This window comes from Mesitornis unicolor, unplaced genomic scaffold (genome assembly GCF_000695765.1).
Source record: "Mesitornis unicolor isolate BGI_N332 unplaced genomic scaffold, ASM69576v1 scaffold7993, whole genome shotgun sequence".
NCBI classification, from domain to species: Eukaryota; Metazoa; Chordata; class Aves; order Mesitornithiformes; family Mesitornithidae; genus Mesitornis; species Mesitornis unicolor.
In genome coordinates, this window is record NW_010172593.1 from 88,031 (window position 1) to 106,477 (window position 18,447).

At 42.9% G+C, this 18,447-nt stretch overlaps 1 protein-coding gene across 1 annotated transcript in view; it reads left to right on the forward strand.

The window, feature by feature from the left end:
- Positions 1–18,447, forward strand: part of GRM7 (glutamate receptor, metabotropic 7) — a 65,986-nt gene that overhangs the window by 42,476 nt on the left and 5,063 nt on the right. Inside the window, exon 6 of the mRNA XM_010180444.1 lies at positions 1,838–1,977. Within this exon, the coding sequence (XP_010178746.1) occupies positions 1,838–1,977 (140 nt within the window). The remainder of the gene's footprint in view (positions 1–1,837; positions 1,978–18,447) is intronic.

Consider the following 18,447-nt stretch of genomic DNA (forward strand, 5'->3'; position numbering starts at 1 on the left):
CTTGGCTCTATCCCGTGCTTCATGGGGACTGTGGCTCAGCCAGGAGGGTTCTGGGCCATGCTCCTGATGGCCCATGAGGACCAGAGATGTGCTCTGGGCTGCTGCTCCTCAGCCTGCAGAAGACTTTGAGACAGCAGGGCTTATCTCCGCACTGCCGACACTGGCATGGCCGTGACAACATCTGCTCTTTGTCTGCTTCCTGATGTGGAGACACGGATACTTCTTCACGTCCATGCTGGACTTTTGTCAGCATTTGGGGAATCCACGGATGTCTGTGTTGCATTTTGGGAGCTCCTACCCTTTGAATTGTATTCTTTTTTTTGTCAGCTCTTACAAGACCGAGCTTAACTAATAATGTACAGCCCTTTAAGAGTCGTGATTAGCTAAATCCCGTTTGCCACTTGTGCTCACTTTCCAAAGCAGCCGAGGAATTACAGCCATTTCTTCTTACTCACTTTAAGTGTTTTCACTGTAAATGTATTCTGGCTGCATTAATCTGTAATGACAATTAAATATCTGCCTAGTGCTCGTGAGAACCCAGTGAGAGGAGATTGCAGTGGAAGATTTTCTGTATCAGCCTTTGAACTGAATCTGTATCTGATCTCAGAGGATTGGAGGATAGACAGGAAACAATTTACCAGGCCTAGAGTGGAAACTATGCTAATTCACTCCCCCTTCAAATCTTTTTTCACTCACTGGAATTCAATGAAGAGTGGGAATCATGAAGAAAACCATCATCTTAAAGTTCAATGCTACAACAGGAGAGATTTTTCATTGCTTTAGGGAAAAAAGTTACGCAGGAGGAGGAACCTTTGAATATAGATGTGCTGGAGTATTGTCATAATCTTCAATCTTGACACAATATTGCTCTACCCTACTGAAAGCTATTTTAATATATCTTGAAATAAGTGTCACCCTTTAAGTTTTCACGTAGAGATATGAGGAAATGCAACGCTGCTTTGACTTCTCACCTAAGACAAGGCTCACATCCAATGCCATGGTAATTGAAGTGCAGATGTCCTGGTAAGAGCTCTCCTAGGATCAGGAATCGTCCATCCCATGGCTCAGCTGTGGGTGCATCTCCAGGCTGCTTTGCAAGGAAGGGTTGTGGGGGTATCCTTGCCTTGTCACTTGCCCTGCACTTCTTTAGCCATTTAAGTCACCTTAATATATGGCAGATAAAGTTAATTGGGGATGCAGTTCCTGACTGAGATGCTTTTCAGCCTTTGTCAGTGTCATAGACTCTAAATAAGGGAGTACACAAGGAACAGTCTTCCCATAGCTTAGTCTGTTCTTTTCCATCCCAACTGCATGCTGATTATGGGAATAAGAACATATTGTGGAGGAGGAAGCTATTTCTGGATGCTAGTCAAGATTCACTAGACCTGGGCTGACTTCTGACAGCAGTATCTCTCTGAAGCAGATGGAACATTTTCTGGGGAAAAAAAATAATTTAGAGGCTCCATTCACAGGAGTGATTTTCAGTAAAGAACTCCCAGAGGAAAGGGAGATGGGAGGGAGGCTGGAGGGCAGGCAGAAAAGCCTTCTGATATTTCTTGCTCAGCGCGAAGCCGGAGTGAAGTAAGGCTGATCTAGTTTTGCTTGGTTTATTTTAAGTCAGTAGGGTTTGGCAGTGATAGTCTCTGGAAGAGGCCGAGGATGCTGCTGCTGTGTCCCTAAACATCCGTTTGAGATGGCTGGGGTGAAAGATGACCTTTGCCTGAAATGCACTGCCAGTCCGAAAGCTCTGAACCATGACTACGTGAAATAAATACTGAAAACATTTGGCTTTTTGTTGGTTGGTTGGTTGGATTTTTGTCTTGTTTTCTTCCCCCAGGCAGTGCTGGCACTCCAGTGATGTTCAACAAAAACGGCGATGCCCCGGGGCGCTACGACATCTTCCAGTACCACACCACCAACACCAGCACCCCGGGCTACCGCCTGGTCGGCCAGTGGACGGATGACCTCCAGCTCAACGTGAGCCTCTTTTATTCTTTGCTTGCAGTTTTCTGGCAGGTACAATCACTATGGTTTTCACATCTTGCAGAAATCAACAGGGATCTTTACTATTTCTTCGCAGCTACATTTTTTTGCATGTTATCTTCTTTTACTCTGTCCTGCAACCTTTTCTCTGTACCCTGAGTACCAAAGCTCCTCAGACTGATGGAGACGTTAGGTGATCATGCCAATTTTATTATTTTTGTGTCTGAAGCCCCTGGTTGCCAGCTCTGAAAATGGAAGGTTTAGTTTGAACCAAGGGGCTTTCATTCGCAGGTACTTTGCAGCTCTTCTAGTTGTATTCTTCAATCTTTCCAGTTGTAGGAAAGCTGGAATGTTTTCTGAGTGACTCACTTTTCCAGTGTTACTTTTAAGCACATAGCAAAGTTATCCATATGAATGAGATGGCCTTTTTGTAATGAAGCCTGAAGAAAAACAAGCACGTAAGAGCTGGTGATCAAAGACCCCCGAGATACTTTGATGTCTCCAGGATGATAAAACCACAACTGGTGACCAGGAAAGCTGGAGACTCTTGTGTCAGCTTTGTCCATACACGGGTGGTCTGTGACGGGTCTCTGGAGACCTGGCTTCAGGCTTCCTCCTTGACTTGAGCCTCAAATGCATGGAGAAGTAGCGACGGTTTAAGCTCGTAGTTATTTGACTCCTTGTAGATCGTTACTAAAGCACAGACTGCATTTTCAGTTCAGTTTGACTGCTCTTCAGCAGCAGAGGCTGAACAAAACCAAGGTGTTCCTGAAGTGAAATGCCAGGCGCTACAAAAGGGTTTTCCTCTCTCAAAGCTGCCACCCGTGGCTGCACCAGCTCCCTCCCCTAACATCGTCAACCTCGCTGTGCTGTGGCTCCTTCCCCACCTCTGCTGTGGGATTTCTTTGAGACCGACCACAGTATTTCGCTCTGCTTGAATTTTGGCACATTTTGATGCGCCGCATGCTTTTTCAGTGTTTTTCAGCTTTTTTTTATGTTCTATTTAAGGAAAACTGTATTAACTTGCAATTTACAGTTCTTTTAGCAAAAATATTAATATTTTATTAAGTGAGCCCTTCTTTATATAAAGTACACATCCTGATTCATTAAAATTTAAAGCTAAATTAATGGAGCATGATTTGTATTCCTGATGTGTTAAATGCTTCCATAAAAAGCGCACTTTTCTCACCCTCATGTCCTCACGGCTACGGGGTTACATCAGCAGTTGAGTTTGCCTCTGTAACTTCCCTTCTACTCACTCACGGCTCGCAGTTTCTCACACAGGATTAGCATTGCTGTGACAGTTCCTGTTTGCATTTCCTTACAACAATAAAGAAGATTGTGGAGTTTAGAGAAGGCAAGGAAACCCGAAAATAATCAACCAAAATAATAGCTGCTGTTAAATACATCCCAGGAAAAACTGCTACAGGCTACAATTTGTCTCCAGTAATTATTGTGGAGATAACACTGCAGGATGTATTTCCCCAATTCTTATTTCCTTAATACTGACACAAGAGGGGAAACAAAAGGATGTTTGATGAGAGTGCTAATTTTAATTTAGAAATTGCTGAAGTGTTGCTTTGTTTTCCGAGAGACTTGTCAGCTTGGGCAGTCTCATTTCATTCTGCGTCTCCGAAGTTCCTTGGTTGCAAAAGAGAAAAGTTGCTCTGCCCTGTTACGCAGGCCATAATGGTAAGGACGCTCCAGATCGCAGAGGCAGTAGGTAAATAAGTGCTGAAGGCCATCACAGGTGAGTCAATAATTTCTTCTTTATCATTGTCCTCATTCAGAGAAGGACCAAGAAGGTTTTGCCGTTTCATTTCCCTGGAAGCAATGCTGCTGCTCAGTGTAAGGTTGGTATAATCACATGTGTATGTTTCACTTGCTCCAAATTTTCCTCTAAAATAACAGCAAAATTTAGAAATTTCCAATGGCTATGCAGTACAAAAAGTAAAAGTAAAGCTAGTCTTGCTTTATTAGTTGATAATTTTTGTTAAAAATGTGATTTACATACCCTGTAAGTAGACCACTATTCGATTTGGATGAGGAGGCATACAGGTTTAACCTCTTGTATCGCTGAAGTGAGCAGCAGACTTGTGTTGAACCAAAAAGCCAGAGTTTTGGCCTTTTCTTCCGTCTCTGCCCTGTTTTCCTGTTTCACTCTGGCAAGCCTTTGGGGGTCATTAAAAGGCTGAGCTCATTTACAGTTTTCAGTTCAAGTAACTCAGTCCTGGTTTGGATGTGTCGGCACCACCGAGGCTGAGCCCTGAGAGGCTGGAGGGACCTGTCCAGGTTCTTGTGTATGGACAGTGCTGCTTTCTGTGATCTAGCAGCAGATGAGTTGTTGGGGTGCTGGGCTGGATGGATGGACGGACTGGAGGTCCATGGATGCACTGGAGGACTTGACTGAACACCAGGAGGGAAGCTCTCCATGGGGGAAGTGCTCTCGTGGTAGAGCACCCAGCTGAGATGTGGTGTTCACCTCACACCGTCCCTCCCCAACTTGCAGCACAGTGGTGGACGTGATGCCCTGTGTCACCTTCACCCTCGTCTTGGTGAGCAGTGGAATGGTTACAGGAGACCTATTTATTTGCCATTAGAGTGGGATATCTTCCTAGAGCAAGCTACTAGGGTTTTTTTTTTTCATTTTAATTGTCTAATTACTGCTGTACTTCTAACCTATTAGTGCCCGCATAGGGTGCATCTTGTTATTTTAATCGCATCGCCAGCTCCAACTTGTCAAGTGCGCTCTTCCAGCGCGGTGTTAGGGCTTGTAAAGGTGCCAGTGGGCACTCGGGTGCTGATCAGATGCTGAGGCATGTTTTCAGGATGGCTGAAGAAGGTCTGTATTCAGCTGTGGATGGAAAATAAGATGTCCTGTCCAGGATTATACTGTAGAGATTGCAAGTAGGTCTTACTTGAAACATGTTTTACTTGAAACATGTTTTACTTCCAAAGCATCAGACATCGGATTGGGGTCAACTGTAAGCTCCAGAGCAAATTAAAACATTTCTTGAATGAATTTGTTTGCAAACAGAAACAAATACTTATTAAAGATGTATAAATGCACTCTGTGCAGAGATAAACAGAAAATCTGTATTGTTTTATAGATGTGCCTTGGAATTGTAAATTTAGTGGCGTGGAGCAGTGTACAGCTTGAAACACGACTGCTGCTTAAACAGAGCCTTTTGGGTGCGGAGCCGGGAAGGCGAGCCGCTTAGCAATTCCTTACACCTTTATTAATTTCCTCCGGCAATAAGTGATATATAGCTGCAATCTCCCCAAACAAGCGCTTAGAAGATTGATAGTATTGATAATTATCAATATGGTTCCATAAACACGTACATTATATAGGTCTGGCTCCCCGTATAAATCCTGGTTCATGTTACGCAGTGCCAAGGGAATCGCTGTGTGCTTATTAATAACTCCCTCCTCCTTGGAGAAAGAGCTGTATTATGATGTTTTCTTCACTGTAGGTTCAGGTCAGTATTTTAGAGGAGCATGAAAAATGGACAAAAGTCTTGCTTTAAAGCAAGTACCATTCCTGTGCTCTGGCTTTGGAGCAAACAGAGGGTGCGGATGGCTTGAGGGCAGCTTTCACCCACTTGGGGACCACCGCAACAGGAGGCAGGACCGGTTCAGGTCCATGGACAGAGGACGACGCAACGTCCATGCTGCAATTCTCATTTTCTTCACAAGCAGAAATATATTAAGTAACTTTGCAGTCATCTGGGCAATTTATGCCAATCCTGCACACTTCAACACCTCCTGAATCTGTTAGGGCTCAGACTGATCTGTTTACATCCCATGAACATCTCTGTTACGGGATTTGGAAATAAATGTTATGAATAGCAAGCTAATGAAAAGAGTAATTAAATGTCTCAACTTCTGGCAAGAGACCTCTACGTACCTGACTTTTTTTTGGTGAAATATCCAGGATGGCAATTAGATCCAAGCAACTGTTCGGCAGAGGTTGATGCTCAGGGATATTCTGCCAGCAGATGGTACTTTGCTAAAATGAGGTGTTCAGATTTATTTCTGTTCATTAATTTTGGGTTTTGTTGTTGGATTTTGGGTTGTGTTTTCCTCAGGGGTAGGGCACGTTCAGAGCAGATGGATTGTTCTCAGAATGTTTTGCGGCAAAAAGTGGATCTTTCTGGAGCATGTGCAAATTTCCCTTTATTGAAAGCCTGGGATTTTCACGGTTTCTGGTGGGAGCAGAGCAAAAGGGCGGGTGTCTGGCCAGTTAGAAGTCTTGCTTCAAATAGCAAGGGATGAGAGAATTTCACCCCAATGACTATGGGGTTCTTTTGGGGATTTATAGTCACTTCTAAAAGAGCGTGTTTGACCTAGCGTTTTAACTGAAATTTTAAAACAGAAATTTGACATTTCCCAACTTAGGAAATTTCAGCTTTAACTGTTTCACCTCGGTGCAGCTGTGTGTAACTGAAAGTACAATTATTGATAGAATTATCAGCTCTAGCTCGTATATGCATTTAATGTATAAAGTTAACCTCCCTCTTTGCAAATATATACAACAATGTGTGTGTTTACATGCCCTTGTATGTGTTTATGTGGGTGGATGTATATACATGCACAGAACTTAGGAATGTGAAGGATTATTTATTTCAGTTTGTTTGCAACATCTGAGCAAGCCCAAAATCATGGTTCAAAGATTATGTCAAGATAGGAAAAAATTGGTATCAATTTCCTTTCTCATTTCAGTTATTGTCACATAAATTGGCCCTTGTGCTGTCATTTCCTATCCCTGCTGCAGACTGTAATGAGTAGCTGGTACAAAGTTAATCCATCTCCCTTACAACCCGGAGCTTGAAATCTTGCAAGCGGATGGGCTGACAGGAGGAACGCGTTATTCAGGTGTCAGACAGTCTCATTAAACAAATGCGGCAAATGAGGGCAGGGTGTTATTTAAAATTAAGATTTTAAGTATTAGGCATGTTTTGTTTTCATATATCGGCGCGGAACCTTGAGCTTTCAGCTGATGCAGCCACTTGTTGGAAATCACCACTGTTTACATTTTTAATGAAATTGGCTAAACCCTTAATTTAATTAGCTGTACGTTACAGCATGTTGGCATACATGGGGACGTAGCTCTACCCAGAAGTAACTGAGTTTCTGATAGCTGAAAAAAGTACGAGTTATTTTAAGGAACTATTGCCTCATTGACATTTTTGGAAACTTAATCTGGGCTATTTCTTTCTCATGGAAATTCTGCCCAGGCTGTGCTGCTCCTGGTGAACCCCAACTGCTGCTGCCTCTGGTCCTCAGCTGGGGCTGTGTCCAAGTGCAATGGCATCCTGGTCTTCTCAAGGCACTCTTTGCAAATGTTATTCACAGAACACAGAATCACAGAACATTAGGGATTGGAAGGGACCTCCAAAGCTCATCCAGTCCAATCCCCCTGCCAGAGCAGGAACACCCAGATGAGGTTACACAGGAAGGCGTCCAGGCAGGTTTTGAATGTCTGCAGAGAAGGAGACTCCACAACCTCTCTGGGCAGCCTATTCTGTCCCAAAATAGCTGCTTTTATAGTACATAAAAAAGTCCTGGGCTGCTTCTTCAGGCATTTACACCCCGCTGAGACCTACCCCTCTCCTGCCCCTCTCCCCCATGGCACCGTTACTGACCTCTGCATCTTTTGCTGCCATGGTCCTCTATCTCCACCCACTTTTCGGTGTCCCATCAAACAGTCACTGGGTGACGTGTGGTGACAGTTGTGCTCATGGGCCCACAGGTGCCTGGCTTTCTGGGAATTATTTCACAGCATAAATGCTGCTAAATGCAAAGTCCTTCCAGAAGAGTCTGCAGCCTGCGTGCTAAGCTCTTCGCCATGGCTGGGCGTTTTGGAGCGCAGTCTCCATTCTGGTGTCAGCCAAATTGAACGCAGTCCAGTTAGAAATTTAAAGGTGGATAATTACATCAGTGTGCTACTAAAACGCATCCCAATTACCTGTTTTGGCTAGCGAGTTACCATGCCCAACATGTCAATAGCTCTAATGTATACTATAATAATAGATGATGTTTATTTTGTTCTGTCATTAAATTCTGTAATCCTTCATTGCTCATGTCAACCGTGACGGGTGTGAACACCTTTCATTATCTTAACTTGCAGAATTACCTTTTGGCCAACTGGAAGGGAATTTTTCAAGCCACTGGCCCGCTGCATGCCCATATGCTGATTCCTCAGTCCTCTGTCAGGTCCCCAAAATGCAGGTGACAGGCAGCGGGGCTGCAGTCGCGTAGGGCCTGCTCACAAGCTGTGAGTGCGGCCTGGCTGGGCAAGTGCTCTTGGAACGAAACCCACGTGTTTGTGGTACCGCAGATGGTTTTGACACATTAGGTTTGGAAACGGCTGCTGTAAATAATTTTGATTCAGATAAGGGCACAACCTCAAAACACATGGTAGTAACCACGTGAATCAAGTAGCACTTCTTCTGTACCACAGAAGAGAGCTAAACAACTCATTACAAATCATCAATAAATTCAGATAATCCCGTTTATACCTGTGCTTGCTTTGAAAAAAATCCCAGGTAATGCACATTGTAATCCAGAGAACCTCAGAGCGTGTCCCCAAGTGTCATTCAATACACTCATGCCAAACTTTTAGCACATAATACCAAATTAAACCAGGAAATCTTGGGAGCAGCATCATGTTGACCTCATTAATACCTGCATATGTGCAATAGAAAGCAATTTGAAAATCATGAAAACTGTATTTTTTTAAGAAAGAAAGGTTATTCTGTTGGTTGAACTTCCTAGATAGATTTGGGCTATATGAAAAGAGTAAAGCAATAGTTAAATCTTACACCTCACTCTGAAAACTAGCTCACATTTGGAATTAAAGACGTGAAATGTCATTTCCTCTTTGTTACTGACCCGTTTTGCCTGGGCAGTAATGTGTACTCCATGAACTGTGCTACCTTAGGCAAAGCAAAGGGAACTAAACTCTATCAGCTTTTGGCACCTCTGAGTGTCGGTGTAATTTTCCTCCAGGTCTGAGAGCTTCACAAGCTAAAATGTTTGTAGGGTTATAAATGCTGATAGGCTGAGATAATATCTGTGAGGTATTACATCTCTTTTCCAAGATATGAAAAAAAAAAACCAAAAACCCAGAAATCTAAGGAGCTCATAAAAGCTATAATGGAAAAAAATTACGTAGTGTAAGACTTGGTGTCTTCAGAATTTGCTTCATCTTCTCTTAAATGTCCGTGAACCTGTTGGCAGGCTCTGAGGCTGAGTAACATAAGAAATACAAGGTGAAAAAATAAATCTCTGTGTTTTTAAAATAGGTGATGCTTTTGCTCCTACACATTACTTCTTAAATCCTTTTTTGCAAGGCTAATATGTTTTTGTCAGCAAATATACTCAAGAGCAAATACTTTGCTGGGGTATTTTATGGCTAATTAACAGGTTTGGTTGCTTTTGGCAGGAGTACAATGTCAGTTGATGTGTTATCAAGAGTGTAATATTCTTTTCTTTAATACCTGAAAATTGAAAGATGCTCTGCAATGACAGATGTGCTTTACTGCGTTTTGAGTAGTTCACCCAGCTACGGAGAGAAAAAAAAGCTGTGTACGTGTGACAAAGCTGGTTTTCTCCAAGCTGCTCTTCCAGCGCTCTGAGAGCAGAAATTGGGATACCACAGTTTGTCCAACAGCATGGGAACACTTGGTATTTTGGAAATAGCTGTCAGGTGATCCGGTAGAAAATTTAGGGTTTTGGTTAAATCCAGTGTAGGCTTAGGCTTTGCCAAGCCATGAGTTGCAGGCTGAAGGTTAGCATGGTAGGCAACGGCAAACCAAAGCTGTGCATGGAAAAGAGGGAGAATCTAAGAAGTAACATCAAAATAGTGATTGAATTTCTACTTCTGGATCAAGTGCGTTTGAGTTTTGTCTTTTCCCCTGCCAAACAAGTGTAATCTTTTGTGCTGTTGGTCGTGGACAGCAGCGTGGAGGTTGACGTTGAAGGAGCTCAGCAGGGCAGCCACTGAGACGCTTGTCATGTTGCTTTCTTTGACGTCTCCTTTCTTTTCCACTTTATATTTCCTCTTGCAGTTTGTCAGGAGGTTTTTGTTTAATATCCCTGCCTGGGGACCTGCTGGGGCTCTCCTCGTTCAGCTGTCCCAGCAAAATCTTCCGGAGAGCTGCAAATCACCAACGCATCCTGACACAAAGAGCAGAAAAGAGTTTTATTGCTACATTTGTACACAGAGGACGAATGAAATACGCAGTTGTTTCTGTTGAGATGTTCTTGTTTTGGGAGCTAAGGCGTGCTTTCCTTGTGCAAAAGCTAGAAGTCAGCACAGTGAACCAGATCAGGGATTTTTTTAGCCTTTACCTGCCTGAGATTTTACTTGGGCAGCTCCTCAGGAGGCCATGGGCCGACCTCCTCCCATCACACCAGTGGTGTGAAGGCTTGCTTCTTTGGCTCCGTTTTTATTTATCAAATTTGCATGGAAGTTTCTTGTAATGGATTTTATTAACAGATATGGGAGCTATTTGCTTAAAGCTAGTTTTGTAGATCCAAAACACAATCCAGCTGTGTTTTGCAAAATGAAACTTTCCCACCATACAGATGCAAGTGCCGAGAGAGTAGAGTAGAAATTACTACAATTGTGTAACATTGCGCCTGTTTGCTTTAGAGGGGACAAAGCAATCCCATAAAGGGTATTTAAGAAGCTGTGCACATGACAGGACTGTTTTGAACAGTCCTTGGAGTTTCCAACATTTAAGCAAAGCATAAAGGTTCCTGACAGAGAAACATGTATTGAGTGGGTCAAAAATAATCACTTTTTAAATGTCCCCGAGTACTGATTTCTGTAGAAAATTGACATGGTTTGCAGCAAGACTGTAATATCAGATCTATAGCGTGCATTTTAATGTCTCAAGCTATTGGTTCACATGATAGGCAATAATGGCCCCAAATAAAGAGCTGAAAGAGTCTTTAGCCTGCTCTTAAAATTTGAGGGGAAGCCTTTATTTGCTTTGTTTTCCTTTTTTATTTGTTTCTTCTTCCACTAATCTGAAAATGTCCGTTTTATATGAAAATGCTGCGTTAAATGATTCCCATGAAACAACCTTGTTTACTTGTTAATTGCACCTTTCAATGGCACGGAGGCCATGTATTTGACCATTAAAAGTGGCATCCGAGCGTCTGGCTCTCAGTGGTAATGATAATTAGATATTTTATTCCATTCTTGCAATGCCTTTCTTTTCAACTGGCTCCTGAAGGGGAGGAGAGACTTAAACCTCTTTGCAAAAGCAGAGCTTGGGTCCATTTTCCTTTCAAAAATCCAACAGGAAAAGGTGGCACAGGCTTTTCTCAGCCGTTGTGCGAGGTTTGAGTTCATGGCCCCCTCTCACCGAGGGGTGAATCCCCTCTCCCCTCTGCTGGGTGGTACCTGGCCCCAGCTCTGTGCACTTGAGGATTTTAATGACTGAATGAACCTGTTGGTGGGAAGGAGTGGGGAGGAAAATTCACTGCACCGGAAGGGAAATGCAAAACTGGGAGCGTACCTTGCCGTGAAATATTTAGGGTGCTTGACTGGAGGGAATAAGTCACCAGTTCCGGTCAGTCCCTCATTTACTTTTCAAAGGGATGGAAAGGGATGAGTGGGGAGAAACGCAAAGTGTTGTGCTATTGCTTTAATATGTGAAAATCTGATGCAGCACAAAATTCCTTAGCTTTGCAAGGTTGATTCAACACAACAACAACAAAAACCCCCAAACCTCTGATTTATTTCTTTTATCCTTCAAAATTTTAGTCAGATTTCAAGTGGACCAATACCATTTGCAGCACACAATTCCTTAGCTTTGCAAGGTTGATTTAACACAACAACAAAAAACCCCAAACCTCTGATTTATTTCTTTTATCCTTCAAAATTTTAGTCAGATTTCAAGTGGACCAATACCATTATCATTTAAGGGTGTGAGCAGAGGGCCAATGATTTTATTGATATTAATTTAGCCATTAAGTCTATGGAGTGATCTCCACTTTCACACTGCGGTGCTGGGTTTTTCCATGCCGTCTCAGTGCCAGTTCTGTGCAGATCAAACTCCTGTCCCGCACGGCTTTGGGAACAGAAACAGCTGCCAACATCAGCCCTGGGCCCCCTTCCCGTGCAGCGGCCACTGTCACCACCAGGTCCCTTCCCTCTTCCTGTCCCCGCACCATGACAGCAGCGGTGATGGAAGACTTGACCCTAAGTGCAGGGTAATTAAAGACCCATCAGCCAACCCTAATTTTCTATGGACCATCTACAGCTCTTTCAGGGACCAATTGACTGAGTACAACCTGAGCAGGATAATTTAATAGTATTAATAACAGTGCAGTAATCCAATTAGGGCCTAAATGAATTAGGTACTGAGTTTCCCTCAGAATTTTGCATTTCTTTCATCTTGCTTCCCCGGCCTGTGTGTCATTATGCCATGCACGCTAGACGTGATGAGAAAATTACTGTACTATTGATGCTGATTCTTTAAAAAGGGAAAACTGGGACCAAATAATTTGACTAGCAAATACTGGTCTTTGAATCAGCTTGAGAATTAGTAGGATAAATAAACTAAAGCATTTTGAGTTGGCAGGCACTTCAAGATAAATGCTGTCCAAATTACACACATGCCATTTGGTTCATCTCTAGTTATTACCCTTTCCATTTTGAAAGTAGTATATCAGATTTGGCAGATGTATTCCTTTTTCACAACCATAAATAACAGGGGAGGGGAAAAATAAGAATTTAGCCCATAAGCAGAGATAAACACAAAGTGCAAACACTTTTCTCAAAAGTTGGGTAAGGTCAACTCACGGATATACCATGAAAAATAGCTTGGAAAAGGAGTTTTCAGAAGAAAACCTGAATTTCCTGGATTTGCTTCTAAATGTGCATTTAGAATAAATAATAAACGTCATAAATGTCATCCAGGCTTGTTACTTAGGACTTAAACTTGCCAACTGCTGAGCAGTATGAAGATGTCGGAAAGAAACACTTAAATGCGTGAGCAATCACTTTGCCCTCATGTTGAGCTGTATTTTAGGCGCTTTGGTACTTTGGATTGGGGGTTTCTCATAATCCCATCTCATCACAACGAAACCCTTCAGTCTTGATGCTGCAGGACGGGCACTGAGCAAGCAGAGAGCTATGGATATATGGTAGTTCTGGTAGAGTTGGTGGGAATGTGCTGATGGTTCCCTCCGTCCCGTTGACGGTGTGCTGCTGCCATCCTGTACCATCCTGAGGCCTCCAGGTGGAAAACAGCGTGCAAGTCAGCTGGAATATTTTAGCCTTCTCTGGTAGGAGTCATGTAAGAGGTAGCCTTATCTAATTATTTATTGTATACCTCACGACTTCTAAGTTTCTTACTTAAATTCCAGTTGCAACATGGGTGTACTTGAAATAGGATAGATGCAAACATATCCAACAAACCTGAAAAGGAGAAGAAAGTAAAGATGTGAAATTCCTTTGTTTGAAAAGAACTTTGTTAAGGCTCTTTCCACCAGAATAGTCAAATATTGAACAGTTTTCCTTATTTAAGTATGTAGCTGGGCCACCTCGCTTTGAAATGAAACCTTTCACCTTTCCCCTTTCTGTTTTGATTGCAGCATGGATGGGTCCTGTTGCGATCCTGGTGTTTGGTGGTTGGGGATGTGTCGCAGCCTGGAGCTTCCTCTCTCAGTAGCAGATGCTGAGGGGGTTACATGGCAATGCTGTCATCACCAGGGCACGGTGACCTGTTGTTGGTGTGAAGGAGCACATTCCCCACTGTGGACTGTTCTTCATCAGAGGTGCCAGGCTTGGCTTTCAGCTGTGTTTCACTGAAGATTGTGACACTACAGGACAAGCCTACGCCAAACTGTGTTAAATGCCTGAGAGAGGAGTGTCCAGGCTGCTATTTCCAGAGGTTGTTGTCCCAGTGAGTAGCCAGACAAGCTGTAAACTGCTCCTTTAATTAAGCAGAATTTTATCACCTTATATGTGACAAGAGAAACATCCGGAGTTGGCAAACATGCAGGTCAGGAGTGGGATGAGGGGACATTCTTTCAGACTGAAATTGTGGCTTATGAGCTCTGCCAGTGCCACCTCCTCCGAGCCTTGCCAAGTGGCAGAGCCATTCTGTTCCTGGTGCCCTCTGCTAAGAACAGCTTTTTGAAAAGGCTTTATATAGTTTAATGGGCTGCTTTACATAAGTCCCTATGAATATATGTAGGCACGTCTGCTCTAAATACCTCTGAGCCAAAATCCTAATTCCTGCTTGGAGTTTGTGCAGTCATTAATCAGGGAGAAACATACCTACTTGTCAGGAATATAGTCTGTGTTGAGATGTCACTATTTTTGACCCACATCCTACAGTTGGTTCTTCTAAGAAATCTGTAGCTGGCAAAGGGATGGTTCTAAAGAAGTGAAACAAGTTCTGGCCATTAGCGTGCGGTGGGTGACAAGGCTGATGGTGACAAAGTAAAAACCAGTTTGATGAATTACTGTGCTGGGCTCAGTCACTGGGACTGGGTTCATAGCCAGAAAAACGACAATCTCTGAGTGTTGTTTTGTAGAAGTTTGAGTAAATCTCAGCATTTTGTGGTGTTTCCCTCTTTTTTGAGGTTTCTCGGGGCAGGACTTACAGTGAGGACAGGGTGCTGGGCTGTGAAACGTGTCCCCATGGTTCTATCAATGCCAAGGGTTGGAGTGAGACTGCATCGAGCGCTGAGGGCATTTTTGGGATAAAAAGTCACAGAAGAGGGGAATGGCAGGAGTTTTCTCATGAGATTGCAAGTTTCTTCTGTCCTCTTGAGTAAAGCACGTACAGATCTTGCTCTCTGCACAACATGGTTAACTTCACTTTGGTTTGTTTGGGGATTATTATTTGGCCCATCAGTTAAATGGCATATTTAAAGTAATGTAAGTATCAAATGATGAAGGAGGGTGATCCTCTCCTGGACTATTTAGCTCTGTAGACTGACTCAAAGAAAGAGTCCCGACTTAGCAAGTTTGTAAAGGTGAACCGCACCAGTAAAAGTGTAAGAGGTGTTTCTGCAGAGCTGTTATTTGGAGAGCTGAGTGTGCTCACTGCCTCACGACTGCTGGGGCACGGTGCTTATCATCCTGTTCTGTAATCAGCTCTGAGACAGTGCTGGGAGTGAAGGCTGTTGTATGGCTTATTAGTCAAAAACATCTGATGCTTTCGGTCCTGTCACTGCCAATCTTCAGCCATTGATCTTCTCTCTCTACAGATATCTGAGAACAATATTTCTTTAAAAAACAAAAAATGTCAGAAATACCTACCTGTTTCTGAGATTCAATCTAGAAAAAATTTAGCTGGACTAGGAAAAGATGATTATTTTTCATAACCCCTGCACTACGTTAGTTAGATCTTCCACCAAAAAAAGTTTTAAGAGTGTTGGCACATTTTAGGGCAAATTCTCCATCATAGCTGTGTCTCTTGAGTAACGTGCTAGTGATTTCAAGGTGTTCTATGGTATAATTAAACGCTGCTCTGCCATTCCTCACTGAAGGAAAGCTCCCATTGAAATCAGTGGGAGCGTCACTTGGTTAAGGCAGTCCAGGCTGGTCCCCCAGTGAGCTGTCATTTTCCCTCTATGAAGCAGAAATCTGATGTGTAAATATCCCTTTAATGCCATGCAATATTTATTTCCTGTCCCTCCTCCCCCCCCAAACAAAGGATGCCTTCAGAGCACCCTTCAAAAAACCCAAAAAATCAGATAATTTGTACTACACAGGTTTGGACGGTGCTAGGTTGTAGCAGAAGGAAAACACATGGAAACCAAACTTTCCCCTAAAAATTCTATTCTTGGTTGAGCGGGGGAAAAAATTGACTGCGGCAGAATGAACAGCGATAGGCAATGAGTTTTATTAATTTTCAAAAGAATACATGATATTCTGAAATTAGGCCCAGCGTGTGAGAGTGGCAGTGTCGCTCCCCATGTGGGAGATGCTATTTTCTGCATGTGAAATATTAAGGGCACCGTGAGCTTAGGCTATTCTGTGAAATGTGGAAGACAGCTATTGGACTGCATTCTTTTTTGCCCAATTTGACCATGAGATATGCTGGGAGCAAAATGTTGCGACATCCCCAAACCCCCTTGTTCAGCCCTTGCCTCAGTGCTGGCTACGGGAACTCTCACTCTAAGCCATTTAAGGATGAAAAGTTGTCTTACATTACCTCTGCTTTAGGAAGATAGATTTGCTCTAACCTATCGACTTCAATAGATAAGAACTGTGTGTATTATAAATGCACCTTTGGAAGTACATGCTCTTTTTTAATTAAAAAAAATTTAGGAAGGGGATGCAGGATTAATACTGAAGATGCATGGTCCATCCTCTTCCATTAGTGAGAAGACAACACGAAGCTGTAGTCAGATATAAAAGCAGTAAAATAATTAATATTCAGTTTTATTGTGTATCAACAAAAATGTATGATAATAGGCATTTTTTGCCAAAATTGTAGATTAAGCGTTTTTCTCTACATCGGTGTTGTGCTAGAAATGTCCTTGGTTTAATGTAGAACAAATAGCCTTTGGATCTCATTCAAGACGTTATTACCAGTGCGCAGTGTAGCTCGCTTCTGGTGTCCTTAAAGCAGGTAAGATTGGTAGAAAATGATGACGAATATTAAATGAAAGAAAAAGTAAGCTCAAGAAAGGAAAGGGAAAAATAAATGAGGTCTATATCTAGGTTAAGAACTGCTTATTGTGAGATCACCGAAAAGGAGTTACAGCATAGGAACAAAAGTGATGTTTGTAGCTGAAGTTTAAATCATAATTAATTAGCAGTTGTAAAGATGAGGGCCTGGCGTTACAGGAACAGCATCACGGGTTCTTGACAACATTTCTGATTTGTGCTGACAGTGAAAAATTACAAGGTTTTTTGGTTGGAAGGCGCTGAGAAGCAATGAGTTTCCGTCACCTTCAGTTGGGAGGTGGGGATTTGCTTGTCCTGTGTGTTTTGCCTGTTCCCACAGTGGTTGCTGCTGCATCGGGGCAGCAACAAGAAGGGCAGCGGTAGGAGAAACCAGAACAGAAAAAAAATATATAAGGATGTTTAACTTCTGTTTATAAAAGGGATAGATTGGAGGGATTTAAGATAATTAATACAGCAGAACGGGAGTACTTAGGGGATTTTGCTTTTGCTCTGAAGTAGCTGCTTTTGAAGCATCCCAAGACACTTAAAAACACTCGCCAGCACAAACCGCATGGTCTCTGGCGTCGGGAGGCTCATGCTCTGTCTCGCTGATAAGGTTCCTGTGGAAAGGCACTGACAGTAGGGTGAAAACATAGCTGTTATGATGCAGGGGTGAGCTGCAGGACCTGGGACCAGATTTTGGCTGCTCTGTGTGTGCCGCAGCATCCCTGTCCTAGCAGAGATGCCCTTACAGCAGATGGGAGCAGGTTTAGACGCTATTGTCTCTGGGGTTTGGGGGTTAACGCCTCCTACTTCTGCCCTGTGCAGTTTTTTAAAAGGCGCTTTCACATAGCGGGATTTTGGCTTTGATTTAAAACAAGAAAACAGGACAAAAATGAAGAAGTGGGAGCAATCTCAGACTTTACCTCATTTCGGGGTGTAACTGGGCTCAAACCTGTGCCGAGGGTGACCCCCAAGCCAGGGGTTCAAGGGCCTGACCAGCAAAGGCCTTTGGTTCCTGCAGGGACGGGAAGGAACCACAGCTTCACAGAGCTGGTACACTGCAAAAAGAATCATTCTGTATAACAGAGGGTTTGTAGTTTCTGGGGAGATTTGGCAGTGTCATGAAGTGATTTGTTTGTCACAAGCTAAAACCATTGGGCTTTTTCACCGCCATCAACGTGCAGGCCCTGCACTTGTAAGGCCTTGCACTCATCATAAGGCCTTTCCGTCAATGCCCTGCAGGCAGTGAAATTAAAATATATTACAGTCTGAGGTGAAACACCTTGTCTGCGGCATCTGGGCAAGTCATTGGGGCCCTTTGAGTCTTCCTGTGGTAGTCCAGCTTATCATTGCTGTTATCTGTTGAAGGGATTTTAGGAGATATTTCACAGAAGGCTCTGTTGACTGTGTGTTATTGACACATTCTTAGCTTAAAACCATTATCATGTTAAAGCCCTGGATTTAGAAACTAATTACAAGACATTAATAGCTAAGCCTGAAGAGCTAAGTCATGCAAATATTGCTATTTGTAAAGTTGAATATACAAAAACTGTTTGAACTGCTGACTTAGTAACTGGAGTCTAAAAGCAATCTGTAAGGTGGCAATAAATCTGAGCACAGTCCTCCACAACTGTTTTCTAATGTGTCCATGAAATTAATGGCACAGTTGTTATGAAAGTCGTACTGGGGAATGTGGCTATTTTTTTCCCCAAGTAGGTTAATTATCACTAATGTAATTATTTTTGTACTGATTTTTATTTTAATCAAACATTGCATGGAACAATTTAGTTCAGAACAAATAGCTTATT